Source organism: Paroedura picta, chromosome 11 (assembly GCF_049243985.1).
Source record: "Paroedura picta isolate Pp20150507F chromosome 11, Ppicta_v3.0, whole genome shotgun sequence".
NCBI lineage: Eukaryota > Metazoa > Chordata > Lepidosauria > Squamata > Gekkonidae > Paroedura > Paroedura picta.
The window spans coordinates 31,527,695-31,548,564 of record NC_135379.1 but is presented as its reverse complement, the minus strand read 5'-3'; the positions used below and the strand labels follow the sequence as shown (position 1 = coordinate 31,548,564).

General features: G+C 43.0%; 1 protein-coding gene across 1 annotated transcript in view; it reads left to right on the top strand.

Annotated features, from left to right (window-relative positions):
- The first annotated feature begins 344 nt into the window (after positions 1 to 344).
- ANKRD28 (ankyrin repeat domain 28) overlaps positions 345 to 20,870 on the top strand; it is an 84,482-nt gene continuing 63,956 nt past the window's right edge. The window contains exon 1 of the mRNA XM_077303356.1: positions 345 to 592. Coding sequence (XP_077159471.1) covers positions 566 to 592 — 27 coding nt within the window. The 5' untranslated portion in view covers positions 345 to 565. The remainder of the gene's footprint in view (positions 593 to 20,870) is intronic.

Sequence of the window (20,870 nt, the reverse complement as noted above, 5' to 3'; positions counted from 1 at the left end):
CCAGGCCGAGCCCCGCGATTCCCTCCCGCGAGCGATCCCCTCCCCTCCCCCTCCCCCTCCCCTCCCCTCAGCTGCCCTTTCCACCAATCGCACGCCACCTCCCCCCCCCCGACCCCCTTCCTCCCGAGCCTTCCAATCCGCCGGGCGCTCTCCCTTCTTTGTGGTTTAACCCCTTCCGCTCCTCAAGCGTCGCCCTTGACGGCGGGCGTCGGATTCCGTCACCGGGCGACGAGGAGGGGGGGTGGGGGCGGCCTGCGAGCAGAAGAGAGGCCGCGCTAGCCGGACGGCGGGGGAAGGGGCGCGCGGGGCGAGGGGGCGGGGCCCAGAGGTGGCTCTCGCGGCCGCCCCTTCCCGCTGCCTCCTCGCAGCAGCAGCAGCTGCGGCGGCACTCGGAGGAGGCGGGGCGGTGGGCGTGGCTGGCTCACGGGCTGAGCGGCCCAGGCGCTGGAGGAGGCGGGGCTGCTGAGGGAAGGAGTCGTTGGCGGCGGCGGCAAGGAGCAGCGGCGGCGGCCCGTGAGGCAGGCGGGCGGGCAGGCAAGGAGCGTGGCGGCGGCGAGGCCTCGCCATGGTGGCCCTCAAGCTGCGTGAGCAGGTGGGTTCCTCGGAGGCGGCCGTGCTTGGACGCTCCTGGGGAGGCGCGGCCGGCCGGCCTCCTCGGCGAGGGTGACAAGCGGGAAAAGGCGGGGTGGGGGCGGCGGCGGAGGAGGAAAAACGGCACTATGGCGGCAGCAGGAAAGGGGTAGGTGGGATGGCCGCCTCCCCTCTGCGTGCTCAGTGGCCTGCGGGCGGGAAGGGGGCGGGAGGGCGGCTCCGTCTCTCTGTCTGTCGCGTGCGAGGGAGCGCGCCCGCCGGGGAAACGGCGGCGGCGGGGAGGGTTGGCTGGTTGCTGTTGATTTCCTCCCCACCCCCTTTCCCTCTTCCTCCGCTCTCCGCATCGCCCGGCCGCCCAGCAAGCTCCTCCTTTTCTCCCAGGTTACGCCGTGCAGCTCAGGCCTAACAGGTGGCAGCCAGCCCGCGTCCCTCTCTTCGCTCTCCCTGCGGCACCCGCGTCTGCTCAAGGCCGGCCCCGACCCACGCTCTCGCGCGCGCCTGGCCGCACGCCCCCTTCCCCTCTGCCGTGCGCAGGCCTCGCAGCCGCCAGCCCGTGGACGGGCGGGGGGGGGGCGGGGAAAGGTGTGCATAGGATCGCATTGCTCGTGCCACTGGCTCGTCCTTCCTCCCCCGCGAAGGTACGAGGTCGTACTTGTGCGCCTGCTGTACCTTCACTTCATCGCGGCTGCGCAAACTGAACAGAAAGCGGTGCTCTTTTTTGCCCTACTCGGCAGTGGTCCGAAGCTTGATCCCTTTCCACCCCGTCTGACAAAAGAGACTTGTGCTTGAGGTAGCTGGACTCCCCTGCAGACACCCGATCGACTTTCAGACGGTCTCTATATTTCTCTTGCACCGTGTTTATGTGTATGTGTGTATCTAAGGGGCTTAACTAACACGCAGGTAATCAGCTGTCCATATAAAATGATGCTCTTCTTTCTTTTGATGTTTCTTCCCTAAACTTCGTGTAGCCTGTTCCCCTTTTAAAGCAGCACAAGCAGAGTAATTGTATTACTTCAGTTGTCATGTTTGTGATCCATCCTTCAAACAGCTTGAGTGGGCATGGTATACCTAGGCCTTCCTTGATTTGCCATCCTCACTGTCTTGTCAAATAGATCTAGGAAGAAGCTAGTGATCTCTAATTCTAGTGTGAGCTTCATTTGATCCCAACTCTGCAGTCTTCCCAGTTTAAAACCATCAACCAATTTTGGGCTGTGGTTTATGCCACAGAGTCTATCAGGTTCTGTTGTTTCATTGTGTAGAATGACTATAAATACTTTGGACCCCTTTCCTAGATAATACATGAAGGGGCAGGAAAGAGATGGGGATTTATCAGTGCTTTATGGCATTTTAAGTGTTTAACTATGCCCTGCCATCTAACTCTAAATTATTCATATTCACATAGTTTTATAAAGTGTGTTCTAAAAAGGTGCTGTGCTAGTGGGAAACAATGACCTGTTCCCTTCCATCAATATATGTGTTCAGGCACTTATCTAGATGTGTTGACAGCATTTTTGAGATAATCAACTGACACGATTATGCTTTTATAATATGTATTTCTAGCTTTGACATGTTGAATGCTGCCCTGCTAATTCAAAGTTGTTGCAGTCTTTTGGTCTAATTGTTGTTTTTTGTCTACCTGATAATCGGATTAGGGGCTGTATTAGAAGAAGTATAATGTCCAGATCATGTGAAGTGATGTTACCACTTTACTCCACTCTGGTAAAACCTCACTTGTAGTACTGTGTTCAGTTTTGGGCACAACAACTGAAGGAACATGTAGAGAAACTGGAGTGTGTCCAGAGGAGGATTACTAGAATGGTGAGGGGTTTGGAAACCAATTCATATGAGGAAAGGTTGAGGGAGCTTGGTTTGTTTAGCCTGGAAAGATGACGAAGAGGTGATATGATAACCAAATACTTGAAGGGCTGTCATATAGAAGATGGAGCAGAGTTGTTTTCTGTTTCCTCAGAGGATGGGACCAGAACTAATGGATTGAAATTAATTCAAAAGAATTTTTGGCTAGACATCCAGAAGAATTTCCTGACAGAGCGGTTACTCAGTGGAGCAGGTTTCCTCAGGAGGCGAATTCTCCTCCTTTGGAAGTTTTTAAGCAGAGGCTAGATAGTCATCTGACAGAAAACTTAGGCAGGAGATTGTGAGTGGGTAGGCAGGAAGGGATGTGCCAGCCTTCCTTGCATACCCAGGGAATTGCTGATGCTGATTGCCATTGGGAGGTGAATTTCCTCCAGGCCAGGCTGGATTCTGGAGGTTTTTAGTGGGGGGATCATTTGGACATAAATTGAGGTCACCGAAGGTGGGCAGGTAGTTATGAGTTCCTGCATTGTGCAGGGGGTTGGACTAGATGACCCTGGAGGTACCTTCCAACTCTATGATAGAATTGTGCTAGGACTTTTTTGTTATTGTTGTTCACTGCAGATGGATTATAGTAATGATGATCTGTGATTCTCTGTAGTTGTTTGCAAATCTTGTTTGCAGAGGTTTCGCACAGTTGTGTAAATGCATATAAAGTACTCATAAAATTTAAAAAAACCTTGTTCTGTATTAGTTGTGTCTTCTAATTCTTATTCTATACCCTCATCAGGTAAAAATGATCACTGTTTGATATGATTGCTTTAACAACTTATTAAATGTCAGTTAAAAAAAATAAATAGCACCACAATGAAGGAGATCTGTGTCTCTTATGGAAAAGACTGCTGCAAATAGAATTGAAGTAGTTTTCATCGCAATCACATATATGTTCATTCAGAAATAAGTCCCATTTTATTCAGTGGATCTTACTTCCAGATAAGTGTTCTTAGGATTGTAACTGTAGTCAGCAGAATTTTAAAGTGATTTGATGCTACTCTTTGTTTACATAGGAATGAAACTTGACACATGACAGAAAAACTTTTATTTTAAAATGATATTTACTGAATAAATGGGAACTCTGGTTGAGAATAAATCTTTTATTTCTTTGTAAACAGCTTTATAGAAAATGAAAAATACTGCTTCTGTTATTGGTACATCTTATATGTCTTTTGACTACAGGTTACCAAGATGCCTGGAGGACCCATCTTGTCCCCCATACTGTTTGATATCTTCATATAATTGCAAGGAGAGGTCATATGGGGATTTGAAGCAAACATCATCATTCCCAGATGATACTTTCATCTAATTTTAGAGAGGTAGTAGAAGAGGTTAACTGGATTTGATGGTTTAGATGAGGACAAACTTAGAGCCAGTTTGGTGTAGTGGTTAAGAGCAGTGGCTGCTAATTAGGCAAGCTGGGCTTGATTCCTCACTTCTCCACTTGCAGACAGCCGGGTAATCTTGGGCTACTCACAGCCTTGATAGTGGTGTTCTCACAGAGCAGTCCAGTCAAGGCTTTCTCAGATCCACCTACCTCACAGGGTATCTGTTGTAGGGAGAGGAGGGGAAGGTGATTGTAAGCCGTTTTGAAACTCCTTCAGGTAGTGAAAAGCGAGGTATAAAAAACAACTCTTCTTAATCTAAACAACAGGGGTGAGATAACTGATCTCTGAATAATTGCAGTCTATTCTAGCAGTGGTTGCAATTCTGAAATAGTCGGTGTATGGCCTGGGAAAACCACTGGACTCTTCCCTGTACATGGAACACATAGACAGCTGTGATGGCCCCATCTACTTCTGTCCTTCAAAAGCAAGATTTCTCTCTCGTACCTCACCTACTGAGCCATCCTAGTAATGTGTTTTCTTCAGTGCTGAGGAATTCTGGCTGACCCATCCTGTCACAGTAAGATATTTTGCCTGTGGGCTCAGTGCAGGAATGTGACAGAAAGATCCAGAGCCCCCTTTAACTTAAGTAACTTAAATGACATTTTGAAATTTAAGAATAGCAAAATATTTTATTTAATTTAGAAGGGAATAATCAGGTGAAATCAAGGGCTGAAAATTTCTGAAGTATGTATATAGTGATAACTATGAGGTAAAATCAGTGCATGCTGAGACTTTAGTTCTTATGTTTCAGGCTACAAAGAGTTTCTTATTCACAGTTACTTAAAACTGTTAGGCTGAGATTTTGTTCCAATGTTTTCCAAATACAGCAATGCACTTTCTTTAATATTCTCTGAGCCTTTTTGTTTCCAGAAGGCTGGTACACTCTTTCTAGTACCCAAACCCGTTCTCTTATTCATCTTGAGTTTTTAACAGGCTCTTAAGGTTTCTACAGGAACTCTCTCTAAGATCTTTCCTCCATCTAACTACCCACTCATCCTTGCCAACTTCAGTTTTCCTGTCTGTAATAGTGTTCTCAGTCAGGGCTGAATTCCAACACTGTCAGCACTCAACTCTTCTCAGCTATGGCTGAAATTTGACTGAATTCTTCTCTGCATCAAGTTCCAAAGTTTTCTATGTTCAGCTGATGCTAACCAATCAGATTGCTTGGAACAGCCTGTCACTCACTGCTCTCTGGCTCTGTGAAAAATTAACCCTACACCTTTCTGTTAAGAAGCGCAGTCTATCTCAACAGCCTAGCGGTAGAGCAATGCTTATTACCTTAGGCCAAGAGTGGGCAGCTGTTTTGGCTCGGGGGCCACTTTTGTGGGAGCGGAGGTTAGTGGAGGGCCACACCTTTAAAAATGATTGCATTCATTAGTTAACTCAGCCTTTCAGAAAAGGTATAAATTGTATCATAAAAATCAATAAATCAATAAATATAAATTAAATAAAAATAGTGGTAGTTTCATATCATCTATAGCGGCAAGCACAATTAATTTTAGAATCAGTTTAATGAGACAAATGTACCCTATCACACTTTCCTACAATTTCTTTGAAATCAGGAGTGAGATTGCTTGTTAAGATTCTCATCACAGCCTGCAAGTTAATGTCTGTCAAAAGAGCATCTATATTTACTCTTGTTGATTGTTGATCTTTATGCAAGAAAAACTTTGTTCACAAATATACGGAAACCCAAATATAGAGAACATTTTCCCAGCACATTTCTTCATACATGGAAATTTTTCAGCAGACAAAGATTTGTAAAAGTCAACTAATGTCACATTTCTTTCACAGTGTGATCTGACCATGTCAATAAGCTCAAGCTTGCAGCTCCTCAGGTGCTGTATCAATATCAGCAGTGATGGGATAAGAGGGCAAATTGAATATAGGTTCAGTTTCCTTGAAGTACTGAAATCTTCTTGTGACCTTGTCCTCCAAACTGCAGATGATCTTGGCAGAAACACTTTCAGGCACCTTCTGTTTTCCTAATAAAGGGAAATTACAAAAATTGCCTTCACCTGCTTGCCTCGCAAATACACCTAGTTTTGCTTTGAATTATTTTACATGCTTTCACATTTCATGTGCAAACAACCCCTTTCCCTGCAATGTCACATTCAGTTCATTCAGTTTCTCAAATACATCAGCTGCAAACATCATCTCATATCTCCACTCCTCACATTCCATTTTTGTAACAAAATCATGAGATGTCTCCTTCATGTCCAGAGGATTTCATTCTGCAGTGCCCAGACTCTTTATCAATTTGGCCAGGCTCAACCAACTCACACTGTTGTGGTAAATTACATCTTCATACTCTGCCTTCACATCTTCAAGCAAAGATTTGAGCTGTCGATGGTGGCGTGCCCTTGCTTTGATTGTGTTCACCACACTAACAATAGGATCTACCACATGCTTTAAGTCCAGTGCAGCTTTACAAAGGCTCCCCTGATGCAAAATGCAATGAAAAGACAAGATATCACTGTCTTGTGTTTGTAACTTGTTTTTTTTAAAAAGCTTAACCATACCTACATTTTTTCCACTGAAAGCTCTGGCCCCATCTGTTGCCATTTTGTTCCAGGACAAGCCATTTTTCTCCTCACAATTCACAGCAAAATTGAAATTAACCAGATCATCCGGAAAAACGCATATCTACACTCCGCACGCGTATTGACGTAGCTGTCCTAGTGGAAGATACAAGATCAATCTCCAGTCGCGCCCAGGAAGGAAATCTAGGTTCAAGGCGGATTCTTCTGACTGTCTTAACAGGCCATAAAAAACTTTGTAGCGGGCCGCATGTGGCCCACAGGCTGCAATTTGCCCACACCTGCCTTAGGCTGGTTTTCTATCTGTTGTTCTTTTTGTGAAGCAGACCTGTCTACTTTCTGACATGACTTTTAAAATTCCGTATTAGAACTAGTATGTTCTGTGTGGTACTTATTAAAAGTAAATGCCTTCCTGAGAGATGAGATAGTCACTCTTGCCTTGAAGGAGGCAGTGATGCGTCTACACATTAAAAACAAAACTAGTGATCTCATGAGGATCTCACGAGGAAAGAGCAAGAGTCCAGTAGCACCTTAAAGAGTAACAAAATTTGTGGTGGGGTATGAGTTTTCATGAGTCACTGATCACTTCTTTACTCACAGCTAGAATGTGAATCGATCTGTCCTTATCTTGGAGAGTAGATTTCGGATGCCAAATGACAGTAGCAAGTTTGATTTGATTAGGTGTGATATGCTGAGGGGTAGTAGGCATGGAGAAATCACCACTGATAGGCAGAAATCCTAGGTCTCCTGGACTGAATCAAGCCCTAGATTTCCTATCCTTTTACCAATGCATATCACAATCTAATCCAGTCATGCCTGCTGTTGTCATTCACTTGATGTTGTCATCCATGTATTGGTAACACTGCAGCCTATATTTCCCAATGACTTTTTCCAGTTGCTTCATGTAGATATTAAATAGCATGGGGAATACGATGGATCCCTGCGCCACCCCACAGGCTATGGCACAGAGCAGTAATTCGTCAGCACAACCTTTTGATAACCACCCAGGAATGGCTTGAACAACTGTAAAACAGTGCACCTTAGTGCCATTGCTGAGAGGCAGCTCAATAGGTTACTGTGGTTGGTAGTATCAAAAGCCACTGAGAGAGCCATCAGAATTAGGGTCACTCCTACTATTTAGGTCTTTATAAAGGTAATCAACCCAAATAGTCCCTGTTCCAAATCCTGGCCTGAAGCCAGATTTGAATGTGTCCAGAAAATCATTCTCTTCCAAGAGCCCCTGGAGGTGAGAAGTGACCGTTTATTCTAGCACCTTGCCCAAGAATGGAAGACTGGAGATTGGTCACTGGATGGAAGTTCTCTTACATAGTGGGGCGTAGATTCAGGTGGGTAGCCACATTGGTCTGAAGCAACAGAACAAAGTTTAAGACCAGTGGCATCTATAAGACAAGCAACGTTTTATTCAATGTAATAACCTTTCATAGGCATGCATACGTCTTCACAAAGAGCTTAGGGAGGGTTTTATTTTCTCAAAAGAGGTCTAATTCCCTCATCCTTGAGCACAAGCACTACAGTTTTTGCATTCAAGAAAGCATTCACCGCTCCTGTTACCAACTTAGCCAGCCCCCCTCTGACAACTATTATCAGCCTGGAAGGGCAAGGGAGAACCCAGGTAGTAGAAGAAGAAGAGTTGGTTCTTATATGCTGCTTTTCTCTACCAAAAGGAGTCTCAAAGCGGTTTACATTCGCCTTCCCTTTCCCCTCCCCACAACAGACACCCTGTGAGGTGGATGAGGCTGAGAGAGCCCTGATATTCCTGGTCAGTCAGAACAGCTTTATCAGTGTTGTGGCGAGGCCAAGGTCATCCAGGTGGCTGCATGTGGAAGAGTGGGGAATCAAACTTGGCTCACCAGATTAGAAGTCTGCTCTCATAACCACTACACCAAGCTGACTCTTGGTATCACCTTTCCTAGGATCTCATCCATATCCTTGTGATCCACAAGCTGAAAAGTATTCAGTTAGGAAACACATGCTGGAAATTCATGATAGGGTGGAATGGGCTAGGAGAAATACGTTTAGAGCTCTCTTACCATATTTTTCTGTCTCCTCCCGGCCTGGTTCTCCTCCAGTAGTAGTTATATAAGGAAATCTTAATGTGATATTGAACCTACCAGGAGAGAACCTGCTTTGTTGCCTTGTCCTCACTTAATTAAAATGAATATTACTTAATTGACATTCAACCAAATATTTGCATTAATTACTGTGAAGATGCAGCTTATGTGGCAATGGTGTTAAACTTCAGAATTCATTCATAATATCTAACCAGTGCTTATTTATACTGGCAAGAAGAATGAACTCCTTGGGACTTAGAGTGAAGGTTCTCCAGGGGAAATACTTAATTTCAAGTTTGTGTGTTTTGAAACTCTATGCTTTGGAACTACTATTCTGTACCCTAGGATAATTGTCCAACACCTGTCATAGTCAATGTTTACCTGAACAGTTATTTTAACAGTGTATACTTTATATTGAACTTGGATTGTTTACATTGGGAGAGGTCAGCAGTTAATGTCTTTTCTACCACATTACTAGAGCCTCTTGTGGCGCAGAGTGGTAAGTGGCAGTAATGCTGTTTGAAGCTGTCTGTCCATGAGGTTGGGAGTTCGATCCCAGCAGCCGGATCAAGGTTGACTATGAAAACGCTGGAGGGCGTCACCCCAAGGGCCAGACATGACTTGATGCTTGCACAGGGGATACCTTTACCTTTACCACATTACTAGCCAGTGTAGATACTATAATACATAAATATTGATTCAGTTGTAGAATTCATGATAATCATCTAGTACTGTTATCATAAATGAAGCTATTTACAGCAATTACCAATATAGAAAGAAGCCAAAATAATTTTGATCCCTAAACCAAGGAAGAACCCTTGATAGACTGTACTTATTGCTCAGCTTCTTTATGTTCCACTGAGAAACAGCTCTGTCAGGAACTTCTTCCGGATCTGACAGAACTAAAGCAGTTCAACAGGACCTGCAAAAGGGAGCTCCTCTACCAGGCGTTTGGTTGAGGTTGACCTAATCCATCTCTCCCAATTGGCCCCCCATTCCCCCCCTCCTACCATGACTGTTACAAATCCGCCCAACCCCTGGGTCTCAGTACGAGTTGAGCTAAGGCTCTTTGCAGTCCCACCTTCCTTTAATGTTATTGTTGTTATTGTTAATATGTTAATGTTACTGTTGTTACCACTTTACTGTTATCAGATTGATGTTACCTGTACCATTTTGTTGTTTCATGTAAACTGCTGTGAGCTTTTGGGGAGGGTAGTATATAAATTTACTATAAATAAATAAATAAATAAATAAATTTAGACGGATTTTCTTTTGAATTAATTTCATCCCCTTGGTTCTGGTCGGTCCCTCTGGGGAAGGAGAGAACAACTCTGCTCCATCCTCCATATGGCAGCCTTATAAATACTTTAAGATGGTTATCAGATCTCTCAGTCGCCTCCTCTCCAGGCAAAACAGACTAAGCTTCTCCAACCTTTTCTCATATGTCTTGGTCTCCAAGCCCCTTAGCATCTTTGTTGCTCTCCTCTGGACACACTCCAGTTTGTCTATATCCCTCTTCAACCGTGGTGCCCAAAACTGAACACAGTACTCCAAGTGAGGCTGAACCAGAACAGAGTAAAGAGGTACCATCACCTCCCATGATCTGGATACGGTACTCCATTTGGTGCAGCCCCAAATCTCATTTGCCTTTTTAGCCACTGAGTCACACTGCTGACTCATGTTCAAAGTATGGTGCTTGCACTTGAAAGCTCGCGCCTTGAGTATATCTTTGTTGGATTCTGATTTTATTGTAAGACTGCTAGATACTTTTTGTACATACTGCTGCCAAGACAAGTCTCCCCCATCCTATATTGGTGTAAATGGTTTTTCCTACCTAAATGCAGAACTTTACATTTGTCCCTATTGAATTTCATTTTATTCAGTTGAGCCCACTTCTTGAGCCTAGCAAGATCATCCTGTATTCTGATTCTGATTCTGTCTTCTGTTGTGTTTGCTACCCCTTCCAGGGAAGGGAATATATAGATCCATCGAATCCACATTATTTCTTTCATGTCTGTAGTTCAGTTCAAAACCTTATTGTCGTTCATTAGATTCTTCTGAATGTCTTAGCTGCAAAAAATTATTTTCTCCCTCCCCCAAACATTTCCATTCAGTATTTGTGTATTACAGACCTGCTAAATTAGTTTTGCACCTAATTTGAGGCCTGGTCTGATTTAGTTCCATAAATTTATGTAATTCAGTTTTGACATAGCTGGGTTGGATCCAGCTACTGAGAGAGTGGAGTTGTTCTTGCAGAAGGAATCTTGGTTCCATTTCCCTTCTTTCCCTTAAATTTACCAAAAAACTATTTATCAAAACCGAGAGTTTGCCTAGTTGCAGGGAGGTATGTTTTAATTTCCTACTTCAATCTTCCATGCAACATCTTACACCATTCTTTTTTGGGAGAACACTCTCTGAAAGCATCAAAGATAGATATAAAATTGATACAAAATTGATACATAGTGCAGATTTACTCTTTGCTTTGAACCATAAAGTTGCACAGGATTGTCGATCTATGAACTCAATTTTGGGTTCAGCTCGTTACTGTAAAATAATTGAATGTTTCTTTATTATTTATGACTGTCTTCATATCTCAGACCCTAAAGCCAAAAAAGTATCTTACAGTATAATAGTGCAAATTGTGTATCTGTTTTTAACCACAATTTCATCCCAATCCAGTGAATGCATACAATGGGGGGAATTGTTTTGGCATGTGGATTTGGCTTCCAGGAGGCACACAAGGTTACTAAATAAAGAACCAAAAACTCCTCCTGCAAATGTAATAATGAAATAATTCAAGTCAATCTGCACTTATTCTGTGAAAGAATACGAAGGCTTTCATTAGTAGAGCTTGTCTCAGTAAGATGATATCTGCCTATGATTTGAGTAATTATTTTCAAATCTTTCTCTAAATATTAGAGGTAAACGTATGTGATACAGGACAAAAATATGGTAAGAATAGCATGTCAGATAATTACTTTAAAATTCATAATGCATGTTTTTCTAGAAATGTAACAAACAAGCATCAGATGTGTCCTGGAAGTAATAAATTACTTTCAATAGCATTTTCATTTATACTGTGAGGCTTCAGAAACCACCATTTGAAAGCAGCTTCCACATAAATGCAAAAGCCCTTGAAGGGAAATGTGTTCTGTAAAGAATCAGTGTTTTATACAGTGGTTCTTAAACATTTTGAAATTGAACTTCTTTCTAACCCTACTGTATTTTGGGGGTGGAGGGGGCACTTACAAAGCTACTTTATACTACTTCCCCCTTCGCAAATTAAAGCAAGAATCTCGGTTAACATTTAACAAGTTTGTATTTAATTTTTTTTACTAGTAGTAGCACCTGTTGTGTGCTGAAATGCAATGGGTGCTAGATAGTGGGTTGTTGTGGGTTTTGTGGAGTGTTGTTTAGTCATGCTTGTGGTTGCAGAAGCATTCACAGGATAGTAATCCTCCCAGGGCAAGAGTCATCCTGCTGAGATTGTTCTGCTGCTGCAGTTGGAAAACCTTCTGAGGAAGTGTGCATGCACTCAGAAGTTCACACTTTGAATAAAATGTTGTTGGTCTTAAAAGTGCCAATGGAGTCAAACTTTGCTGAAATGCTCCTCATGTTTTGGTGAATTTCAAGTGGCTGTTTTTTTTTTTTTTAAAAAGCTGCCCACATCCTTGAAATGATTCCCTTGACAATTGGAGGAAGTGCCAACATGGTTGGTCCTCTGTCCAGAGATGTGCTCTGCCATTGGGGAAATGCTGCTGCTCAGGAGATGATTAATTGGCACGAGGTAAGGGAGAGGAGGGAGGGGAAGGAGCTCTGGTGATTCACTGCTCACTACGTTTAGGTAGTAGAACACACTTTGAGTCTAATGGCATCTTTAAGACCAACTATGTTTTATTCAAGCTATATGCAAGTGCACATTTTCAGATACAATATTTCCTGTTCCACTCTTTGGAGGGTTTTTAAATGCTTCACCCACCCACCTCTTTCGAGGTGTGGAGAGAGGGCTGGGAAGGGGTGGGAAGACCCTGCCAAGTATTTGTTTGCAAGGATCAGCTGCTTGGCAGGCCTTTAAATAGTTACCTGCACATCATTTTGAATCTGCAAGTGTATCTATTTGGGTTGCTTCCCTAAGCCCTTTTCAGTCTTCTGTCAGTTTGGAGCGAGTTTGGGTTTTTCCCTTCTCTAATTTTGGACAATAAGGTGTACCTCCAGAGCTTGTGACCTAATTCTGAGAGAATTCCAAAGCACTGCCCTACAGTACATGTGTGTGGTAAATGTGTCTCAACTTTTATGTACGAAATATAAGTTGTCCAAAATAGATGGATTTAACAACATATTCTGAAATTGCTCATTGAAATTCATTTCAGCTTCAGTAGTGGTTTATTTATGTAAGATTCTTTACATATCACTCTAACACAAATATACCAATGCATGTACTAAGTCAAAATAAATTCTTTATCAATACAAATGGTTTCTTGTATTTTAAGGCAAGTTGTATTATATAGAAGCTAGTTCCTATGAATGATCTGCAGGTGCAAAAGATCTAATCTCTATATGATAGAAACAACTCAGAAAAGCTAAATCAATTCTTTACGGTTAAAGATCTTGTAGAGGCACTTTTGCTTGAATTATGTGTTTCAAAGAGAATGTCTAAAATATTGGATGAAATTAAGTACTAGGGCTAATTGAAATTTACAATGAAGTCATCAGGCTTGGTTGACAAAGACTTGAGAATTGATAAGGTGCACAAACGGAAGTTCAATTCTAACTTTATAATGTTAAGATGGCGGCCATGACAGAGTTAGTGTGCTAGAGCTCTGTTGTTGTGAGGTCTAAACTGAGCTTTTAAATTACAATTCAGAGGAACCCCTAAAATGAGGGGGGGCAGAGCTGACTGGGTGGTAGGGAGCTGGCAAGCCTGGGAGAACCAGTGGGAAGAGTCCTGACAGCGAGTGCAGTCATCAGAGGTGAGACATCACGATGGACCCCTGGGCCAGCTGCCGAGATCTGTGGCTGGTGGCTGGCATGCGGCTGAATTGCTTTGGAGGAACAATGGCACTTAGGCAGAAATGTGGGACTGAAAGGGTCTGCCGGGGGTAGTTAGCCAATGGAGGAGGTAATCGCCTAGCAAAAATTCCAGCAGCGACCTGTGGGAGTTTGGAGAGGGGGAACCTTAGGAGGTGACTCTACTGCCATCTGGTGGAGGCACTGACACTGCAACCCATGTAGGGGAACATACACTGATCCCAGAAGATCCATGGTGAAGCAGCTGGGGGAGAGTGGTTAGGTAGCCCTAGAGTGCCCTTAGTAGGAAGAGACCTCAAAGAGACCCTGTATGGGCATGCCAACCTGACCTCTCTCCCAAAATGGCCAATGATGGGCTTGGAGGGGTGGAGAGGGGAGGGGCCTGGGTGGATGTGTACATAACTATACTTCCCAACCATATTCTGCACAATTGTGCCACTTCTAGGGATTCTCTTTTGCAGCAGGTAGGATAAGATTGCCACTGTGGGATGGTAGGTGAATTTCCTCCAGGCCAGGCTGGATTCTGGAGATTTTTGGTAAGGGGGGGATCACTTGGTCATGAAATTGGGGTCACCATGGGTGGGCAGGTAGTTGTGAGTTCCTGCATTGTCCAGAGGGTTGGACTAAATGACCCCGGAGGTACCTTACAACTATGATTCTATGATTTTCTGAGCTCATATTCCCCTTGAATTGTTTTTGATGGTTGGGGCATCAGCAAAGCACCAAGTGCTGCAATTAAAAAAGAAAACCACCTGCTCCTTTCCTACATGTTAAAATGTTTTTCCCTTGTGTGCAGGTTTTCTTGGATCACAGCCAATTTCTTGAATGCTAGTGTGAAAGTTGGACTAGTAATGCACAAAAATGTAGGTCATGCCCAAAAGGAAAGTGGTGGTTGGTATAGGAGGCACTGAACTCTTTCCCCTTTTGTGCTACTTTTCTCACTCCCTGCTTCCTAACAGCAGCTTTTATAGAGTAGGCTTCTGGCTTGGCTAGGAGCAAGGGCAGGCTTTCTCAACCACGCTTTTGTGCAACCCCGGGGTTTCTTGATGGCCCTGAAAGGGTATCCTGAATGGGTGGGAGTGAAATGTTTTAACACATTTTTAAATATATAAAAAATTATCTAGTCGTGTGACCATGTCAACTCCCCTTTGCAAAATAGCCAGTTATGGGCCTGAAGGGGAGGGGCTCTGTGTGGGTGTGTACACAACTATGCTTCACAATCAAATTTTGCACAATCATGCACCATCTGGAGTTTCTCAAAGGCTGAAGAATATGATGGAGGTTTCTCAATGGTAAAAAAGTTCAGAAAGGCTGAGCAAGGAAGGCGTATAGGCAGTGAGGAAAGGGCTCAGTACCATTCACTTCAATTTCTTATATGAAATCAGTTTCTTCTCACCGCCTAACTTTACACCTGTTCAGAGATGTGTGATCAGTTCTGGAATACAGCTGCTCTGTACTAGCATTTATTTCCTTTTCTGTCTTGTTTTTTAGTGTCTTTTCCTTTAGTGTTCTGCCACCATGTGGCTCAACTAAATACTACTGATATTTAAACTGCATTTTAATTTTAATAGGAAATGCAGTTACTTGTTGAAGAAGAATGTTCACTATAGAAGTATTGAATGCATGGTTCAGTTGCTTTAAGATTCTTAAAATATGGAGGCTTGTAACAAGGCTATTTGCTTTTGATGAGTTTGTTCTTGAGGAACGACTCAGTTTAGTGCCAATTACTGCATTGCCATTTTATCCTTTGTAATTATTTCTGCATTCCAGAATAGTTTTTGATACCTTCTTAGCTAAGAGCTGTAGCTTAGTTTTGACTTTGGCAGTGGCCTGCATTCCATATTATGGTGATAAATATCTGTGACCTAATTACAGTTTGTGAGATTGTAAAAATCATCAGGTTAAGTGCGTGCTTACTACAGAAAGAGCAAAACATTGGCTGAGCTGTAAAGTCAATGGTTAGTTTCACAGATAACTAATGCCCTGAACAGTATTAGACTCCTTACTTTGTAATCATCAACTATTATATGAGCAATGTGTCATCTAGATAGGAACCATTAGAATAACTTGTTTTGACAGTAGGAGAAAAAATTGATAATGATTAATGCTACCTGAAAGCATTAGAGTTCCATTTTCTATTACTTAGCTTCTCTAAGTTTAACTAAATGCTAATACCAGGAATAGGAGGATGACTGAAAAGGTTTAGGATACCAACCAGACCCTGGCATAAGTAGTTCCTGTCCCTTTTGTTTATCATGGGGGTGCTGCACAGAGTTTATGTTGGTCTATGGTCAGAGCTTTACATCAGCATAGCTTCACTAGTATGGGGCTTATTTGCTGTCTTTAAAAAAATTAAGGACATTATTTAAGACAATTGTTTATTAAAAATAGGTAAACATATGTGGATTTTAAGCTTTAACAAATGTGAATAAAGAGGAAACACTCTTCTAATTCAGTTTATGTTTCTGAAATTAAATTTGTGGCTTTTGTAACAAAAATATTCAAGATTGATAATTGTCACAGAAATTTCATTTCAATGTAGAGTATTGTGTTGACTTTCATCACAACCTTTCTTTTGATCAATGTTTCCTTGGATGGCAGGATCTGGACTAGATGATGATTGTGATTTGTTGTTATAAAGCTGCTTCAGTGAACTATCCAAGTCAGACCTATTTCATATTGTTTTAATAACACAATTTTGAATTTGTATCACAATGTATTTTAACGTTCTGAAATGTTGGGTAGAATAGTTCCTTCCTGTTCTTTCTATCAACACTTATTAGATAGATTTATACCTTTTTAAAAGATCAGATTTTTAAATATAGATGAGAAGAGACTGTTCTGTGTTGTAATTAGCAAATCCATGTGGATTTATCACCTATAGTGCAGTTTACCCATTCATGTAATTATTGGAATAGAATATGAAGTTGAATTTGAGATTATGACTTTGTACCCCAGGGGGCAGTAATTTGCTCTGCATTGTGGCTTTCTCTTTAACAGAGAAAGTGATCAACAGCTTTCATTCAGAGTTTGCAAGAATTTTTTTATTGTTTCAAATTACTGCAGCATATAGGTAAATATGTAGATTAAGTTGAGCTCCATTTCTTTGTGGTTGCAGCATAACAGCATTGGTTGTGAAGTCAGCACACACTTGGCCTGGCTCTCACATTAGATTTAATGGGTTCGATAAAAATAAGTTTCTCTTTATCCTGCCTAATTCTCCTCAGTACAGTCTCCATCCTATGTGCTGCTGTCCCTTGATCCCTGGCATTTTTGATAGAGGAGACCCTCCTTCATTTTCATAGCAGAGAAGTGGGTTGGATCCATACTAATCACTTGTTAAAAAACTTGGCTTCAAAAGGGAACAATAATCAAAATGTGAAACAGTAGTTGTATGTTTAACTTCAGTATACTGAGATGTGCATATGTGAGTTTTGAACATGTCCATTTGGAATAATCCTGAAGGGGTTAGGTTATGTACATGGGAAGACAGAAAATAAATAATTGGAAACAGCACCAGTTCCTGCTGAAACTGGAATGACTCTAACACTGACTTAAACCAGCAACAAACATTAGGATTCTGATTTTGTAATTTGGATTTGTTTATCCAAATTACAGGTATCCCCTGTGCAAGCACTGGGTCATGTCTGACCCTTGGGGTGATGCCCTCTAGTGTATTCATGGCAGACTCAATACAGGGTGGTTTGCCAGTGCCTTCCCCAGTCATTACTGTTTACCCCCCAGCAAGCTGGGTACTCATTTTACCGACCTCGGAAGGATGGAAGGCTGAGTCAACCTTGAGCCAGCTGCTGGGATTGAACTCCCAGCCTCATGGACAGAGCTTTCAGACTGCATGTCTGCTACGCCTTATCTATATCTATATCTATATCTATATCTATATCTATATCTATATCTATATCTATATCTATATCTATATCTATATCTATATCTATATCTATATCTATATCTATATCTATATCTATATCTATATCTATATCTATATCTATATCTATATCTATATCTAGGAATAAGGAATAAATGCTTTAACACTTAAATCTAACCTCCATGAAGATTGAACGAAAGCCTTCAGATGTATCTTTCCCCCTTACAGCTTGGGGAAGATTATTAGAGTTTCTTTTAATGAAAACAACGTAACACATAGTTTGGACTCTCATGGGAGGCTGATTTTACTGGTCACTATGGAAGTTCTTGCAGATCTAACCATTCAAGTAGCGAATAAGGAATAGGACCTCCTCAGCTGCTTGTAATGGACATAGGAATCCACAAGGAAGATGACACACTATTGGGCATCCCAACTATACGCCATCCAAGATATGCTTGTAATGTTGCTTACCTACTAATCTGAAGCAAACCAACTGAGAGGAGAACAAGGAATGAACAATGAGTGCAACAAATGCCTTGAATTTGATTTGGAAATGGAGGCTACCATAAAACTATGGTCATAGCATGTTATCCCTGGTGAGGTGTGGTTTGGCTAGAATGTTTGTGTGGGGCATCCTTGGTCAGGAAGCATAGCTGTGTCCATGGCTACCCTAGGATCATCCCTTTTCCACCCCTTCTAAGCCCATCACTGGCTATTTAGAATGGAGTTAACATGACAATTTCATGAAACCCTAGTCTGGGAACTGGAGGACTCCAGTTTGGTTCACACTCACCCCTGCACCTAGCTGGTGACTTTAGGCAACTTCATCTAACCTACCTTCCAAGTAACTGTGATAAACTGTGATAAAATTGAGGAGAGAAAACCATGTAACCCGCTTTAAGTTCCTTGGAATAAAATGTAGGGAACTGAAATTCTATGCTTTGTACTAGAGCGAGAATTATTTATATTCTTCCCCTGCTTGGAAGAGATTTTATCTACTAATTAATTTTATTTCTATTTCTATAAATACCACCCTCCCCTGAGGCTCAGGGCAGTTTACACAAAACGTGGGGATAATGCACCGCAATTCATAACATCAAAAACACCAATAACAGTGAATTCCATAACTGAAGACAAGAAGAATTACTTTTTAGGAACCTAAAAGGTGGAGCAGCAACAGCAGAATAGGTATAACTATAAAAAATTAAAATGCAGATATTTGTTGTACATATAAAACTTAAGAACATCAACGTATATCACGCTCTATTGCACAAATCCAAAACGTTTTGAAATATGGATAAACTAGTATAAAAGCCCATTGTATCCTGAATACAATGGGCGCTAGGAGGCTGGGGAAGAGTAAAAGATCACTTACTTGTTGCGGCGTCTTCTTGCTGGCGTCCATCTTCTGCAGAGAGGCTTGAGCGGCGGCGGAGGCGGCAGCGGCTTGAGCGGCGACGGAGGCGAAGGCGAAGGCGGCGGTTTGATGCAGGGCCACCCGGCGAGGCCCACCCGCCCCCGAAGCTCCCCAAAGCCTTCTCTCGCCCGCCGGAGCGGCCTCGTGGTGTCTACGACGCCGCGAAGCTGCTCCGGCGGCCGGGAGAAGGCGGCGCGGCGGACCGCTCACCTGTGCCTGTGCGGGTGAAGCAGGGAATGGGAAGCCGCGCTTTGCGCGGCTCCCCATTGCCTTCTTCGGGCGGGATGGACACTTGGAGGGGCCAATCAGGAGCCGCTTCGCGGCTCCTGATTGGCCCCTCCGAGTTTTTATCCCAGACCGGTCCCGCCCTAACTCCTCCCCACTACCCCTTACTCTTTTATTCAGTCCGTGGCGCCTGTGGCGCCACGGGCTGTGTACAGATGATGACTAAATAACCAGATGCGTTTCAGTCCCCTTTGGGGTCTCCTTCAGTGGTCTAATATTTAAATGCACTCATGTGATATAATGGGACTATAACGCAGTAAACAATCTGAAACAGATAAAAATGTATTATGAAGAACATTGTTATGCAATAAAATGTGTTAACTTTTTAATATAGGTCTGTGTATAAATACTAAGGTTGATGATTATTTACATGAATGGAGATGCACCCACACTAATATAAAGTATCCAAATATATCTCTTGGAGCCCTCTAATTAAGAAAGAAATTTAATATAAATGTAATTCATTATAGAAATCAAAGAACGCTCCTATTAAAAACCTTTTATATGCACATGCACACCGTGTAGAAGCATTCTCTGTGCCTGAGTGTATTCTCATGTGTCACATGGAATGTAGTGAAAAAGTGACTGGAAAAAATGCTTAAATCCCATCTGCTGTAAGATGTCCTTGAAGTAAATAGCAGCCTGGTTGTGTGGTTGCAACTTGTAAGGGGGAGTGAGGAAAGGATGCTGAAAGAAGAGGCCAAAAGAAGTTCCTTTTTGGAGGCCACTGGCAGGAACTTGCAAAAGAACTTCACCTTGCTATCATAACAACAAACAATTCAGTATTTTTTAAACATCAATCTCATCTAAACCATATAGCATGCCCCCTGCTGCACCACTGGCTGAGCCTCCAAAGGGCACTCCAGAGGCTGCAGCTGATCCTGATCAACTGCCTGGGTCCAGCACTCTCCAGGTACCACCTGGAGATCTGGCCAGTGAAGACAAGCCCAGTGCCCCAGAGGATAAATTACCTGGTCCCAGCCACACCAGCACCCAGCCTAATGAGCCTGTGCATGCCAGCCCCGAAGACCCACTGGAGGAACGGCACCGCTGGTCCCAGCCAAAGACCTCAGCGAGTGCCACATGTCAGCATCGGAGGCGGCGATCTACTCTGACAGCTGTCAGGAGATCAGATTGCCTGGCAGCTTGCTGTCAATGTCAATAGGGCTCAGCTGTACCTGCTTCTTCTGATGAGGACTAGGACCAGGTGCAAACCCAACCCCACCCGGCTTGGTTATATTTCAGAAGGGCTTTGAGGCAAAGTCCTTTGTGGGTGCAAAGTGTGCATTCCCTGCCTGTCTTCCCAGACAATAACTTGTTGTAGTTTGCTTCAGCGAAGCTCTGCCTGCCTGACTCCTGGTTCATGACTTCGACCTAACTCTTGACTACGCTCCTGGCTCCAGACACTTGGCTTTGGTTCCTGACTACATTTCAGCCGAATCTGAATGTTTTTTCAAAGGGGAAGATTTACACTTTATGTTAACTTATAAGGCCTTGGGGGTCTTGGCCTTTAATGAGCCTGTCTCCGAGGAAGAACAGTCTATCACAAAAAAGAAACCTGGGGGGGGGCAAGTGGAAAGGGGAGTATTTCCCTAAAATTGGTCCATCCCAAGAAGTTTTTCCATTGCCAGAGGTTTTTGAAAGCAAAATCAGAGAAGAGTGGAAAAGGCCTCTGGTTAACAAGCAGGTGCCCTCATTCATTAAAAAACTGTATGCCTTACCATACTATGGGGAATCTCTCCTACAGATTCCATTGATTGATGCACTTGCAGCTTGCCTTACAGTCCAGTGGACTTGTTT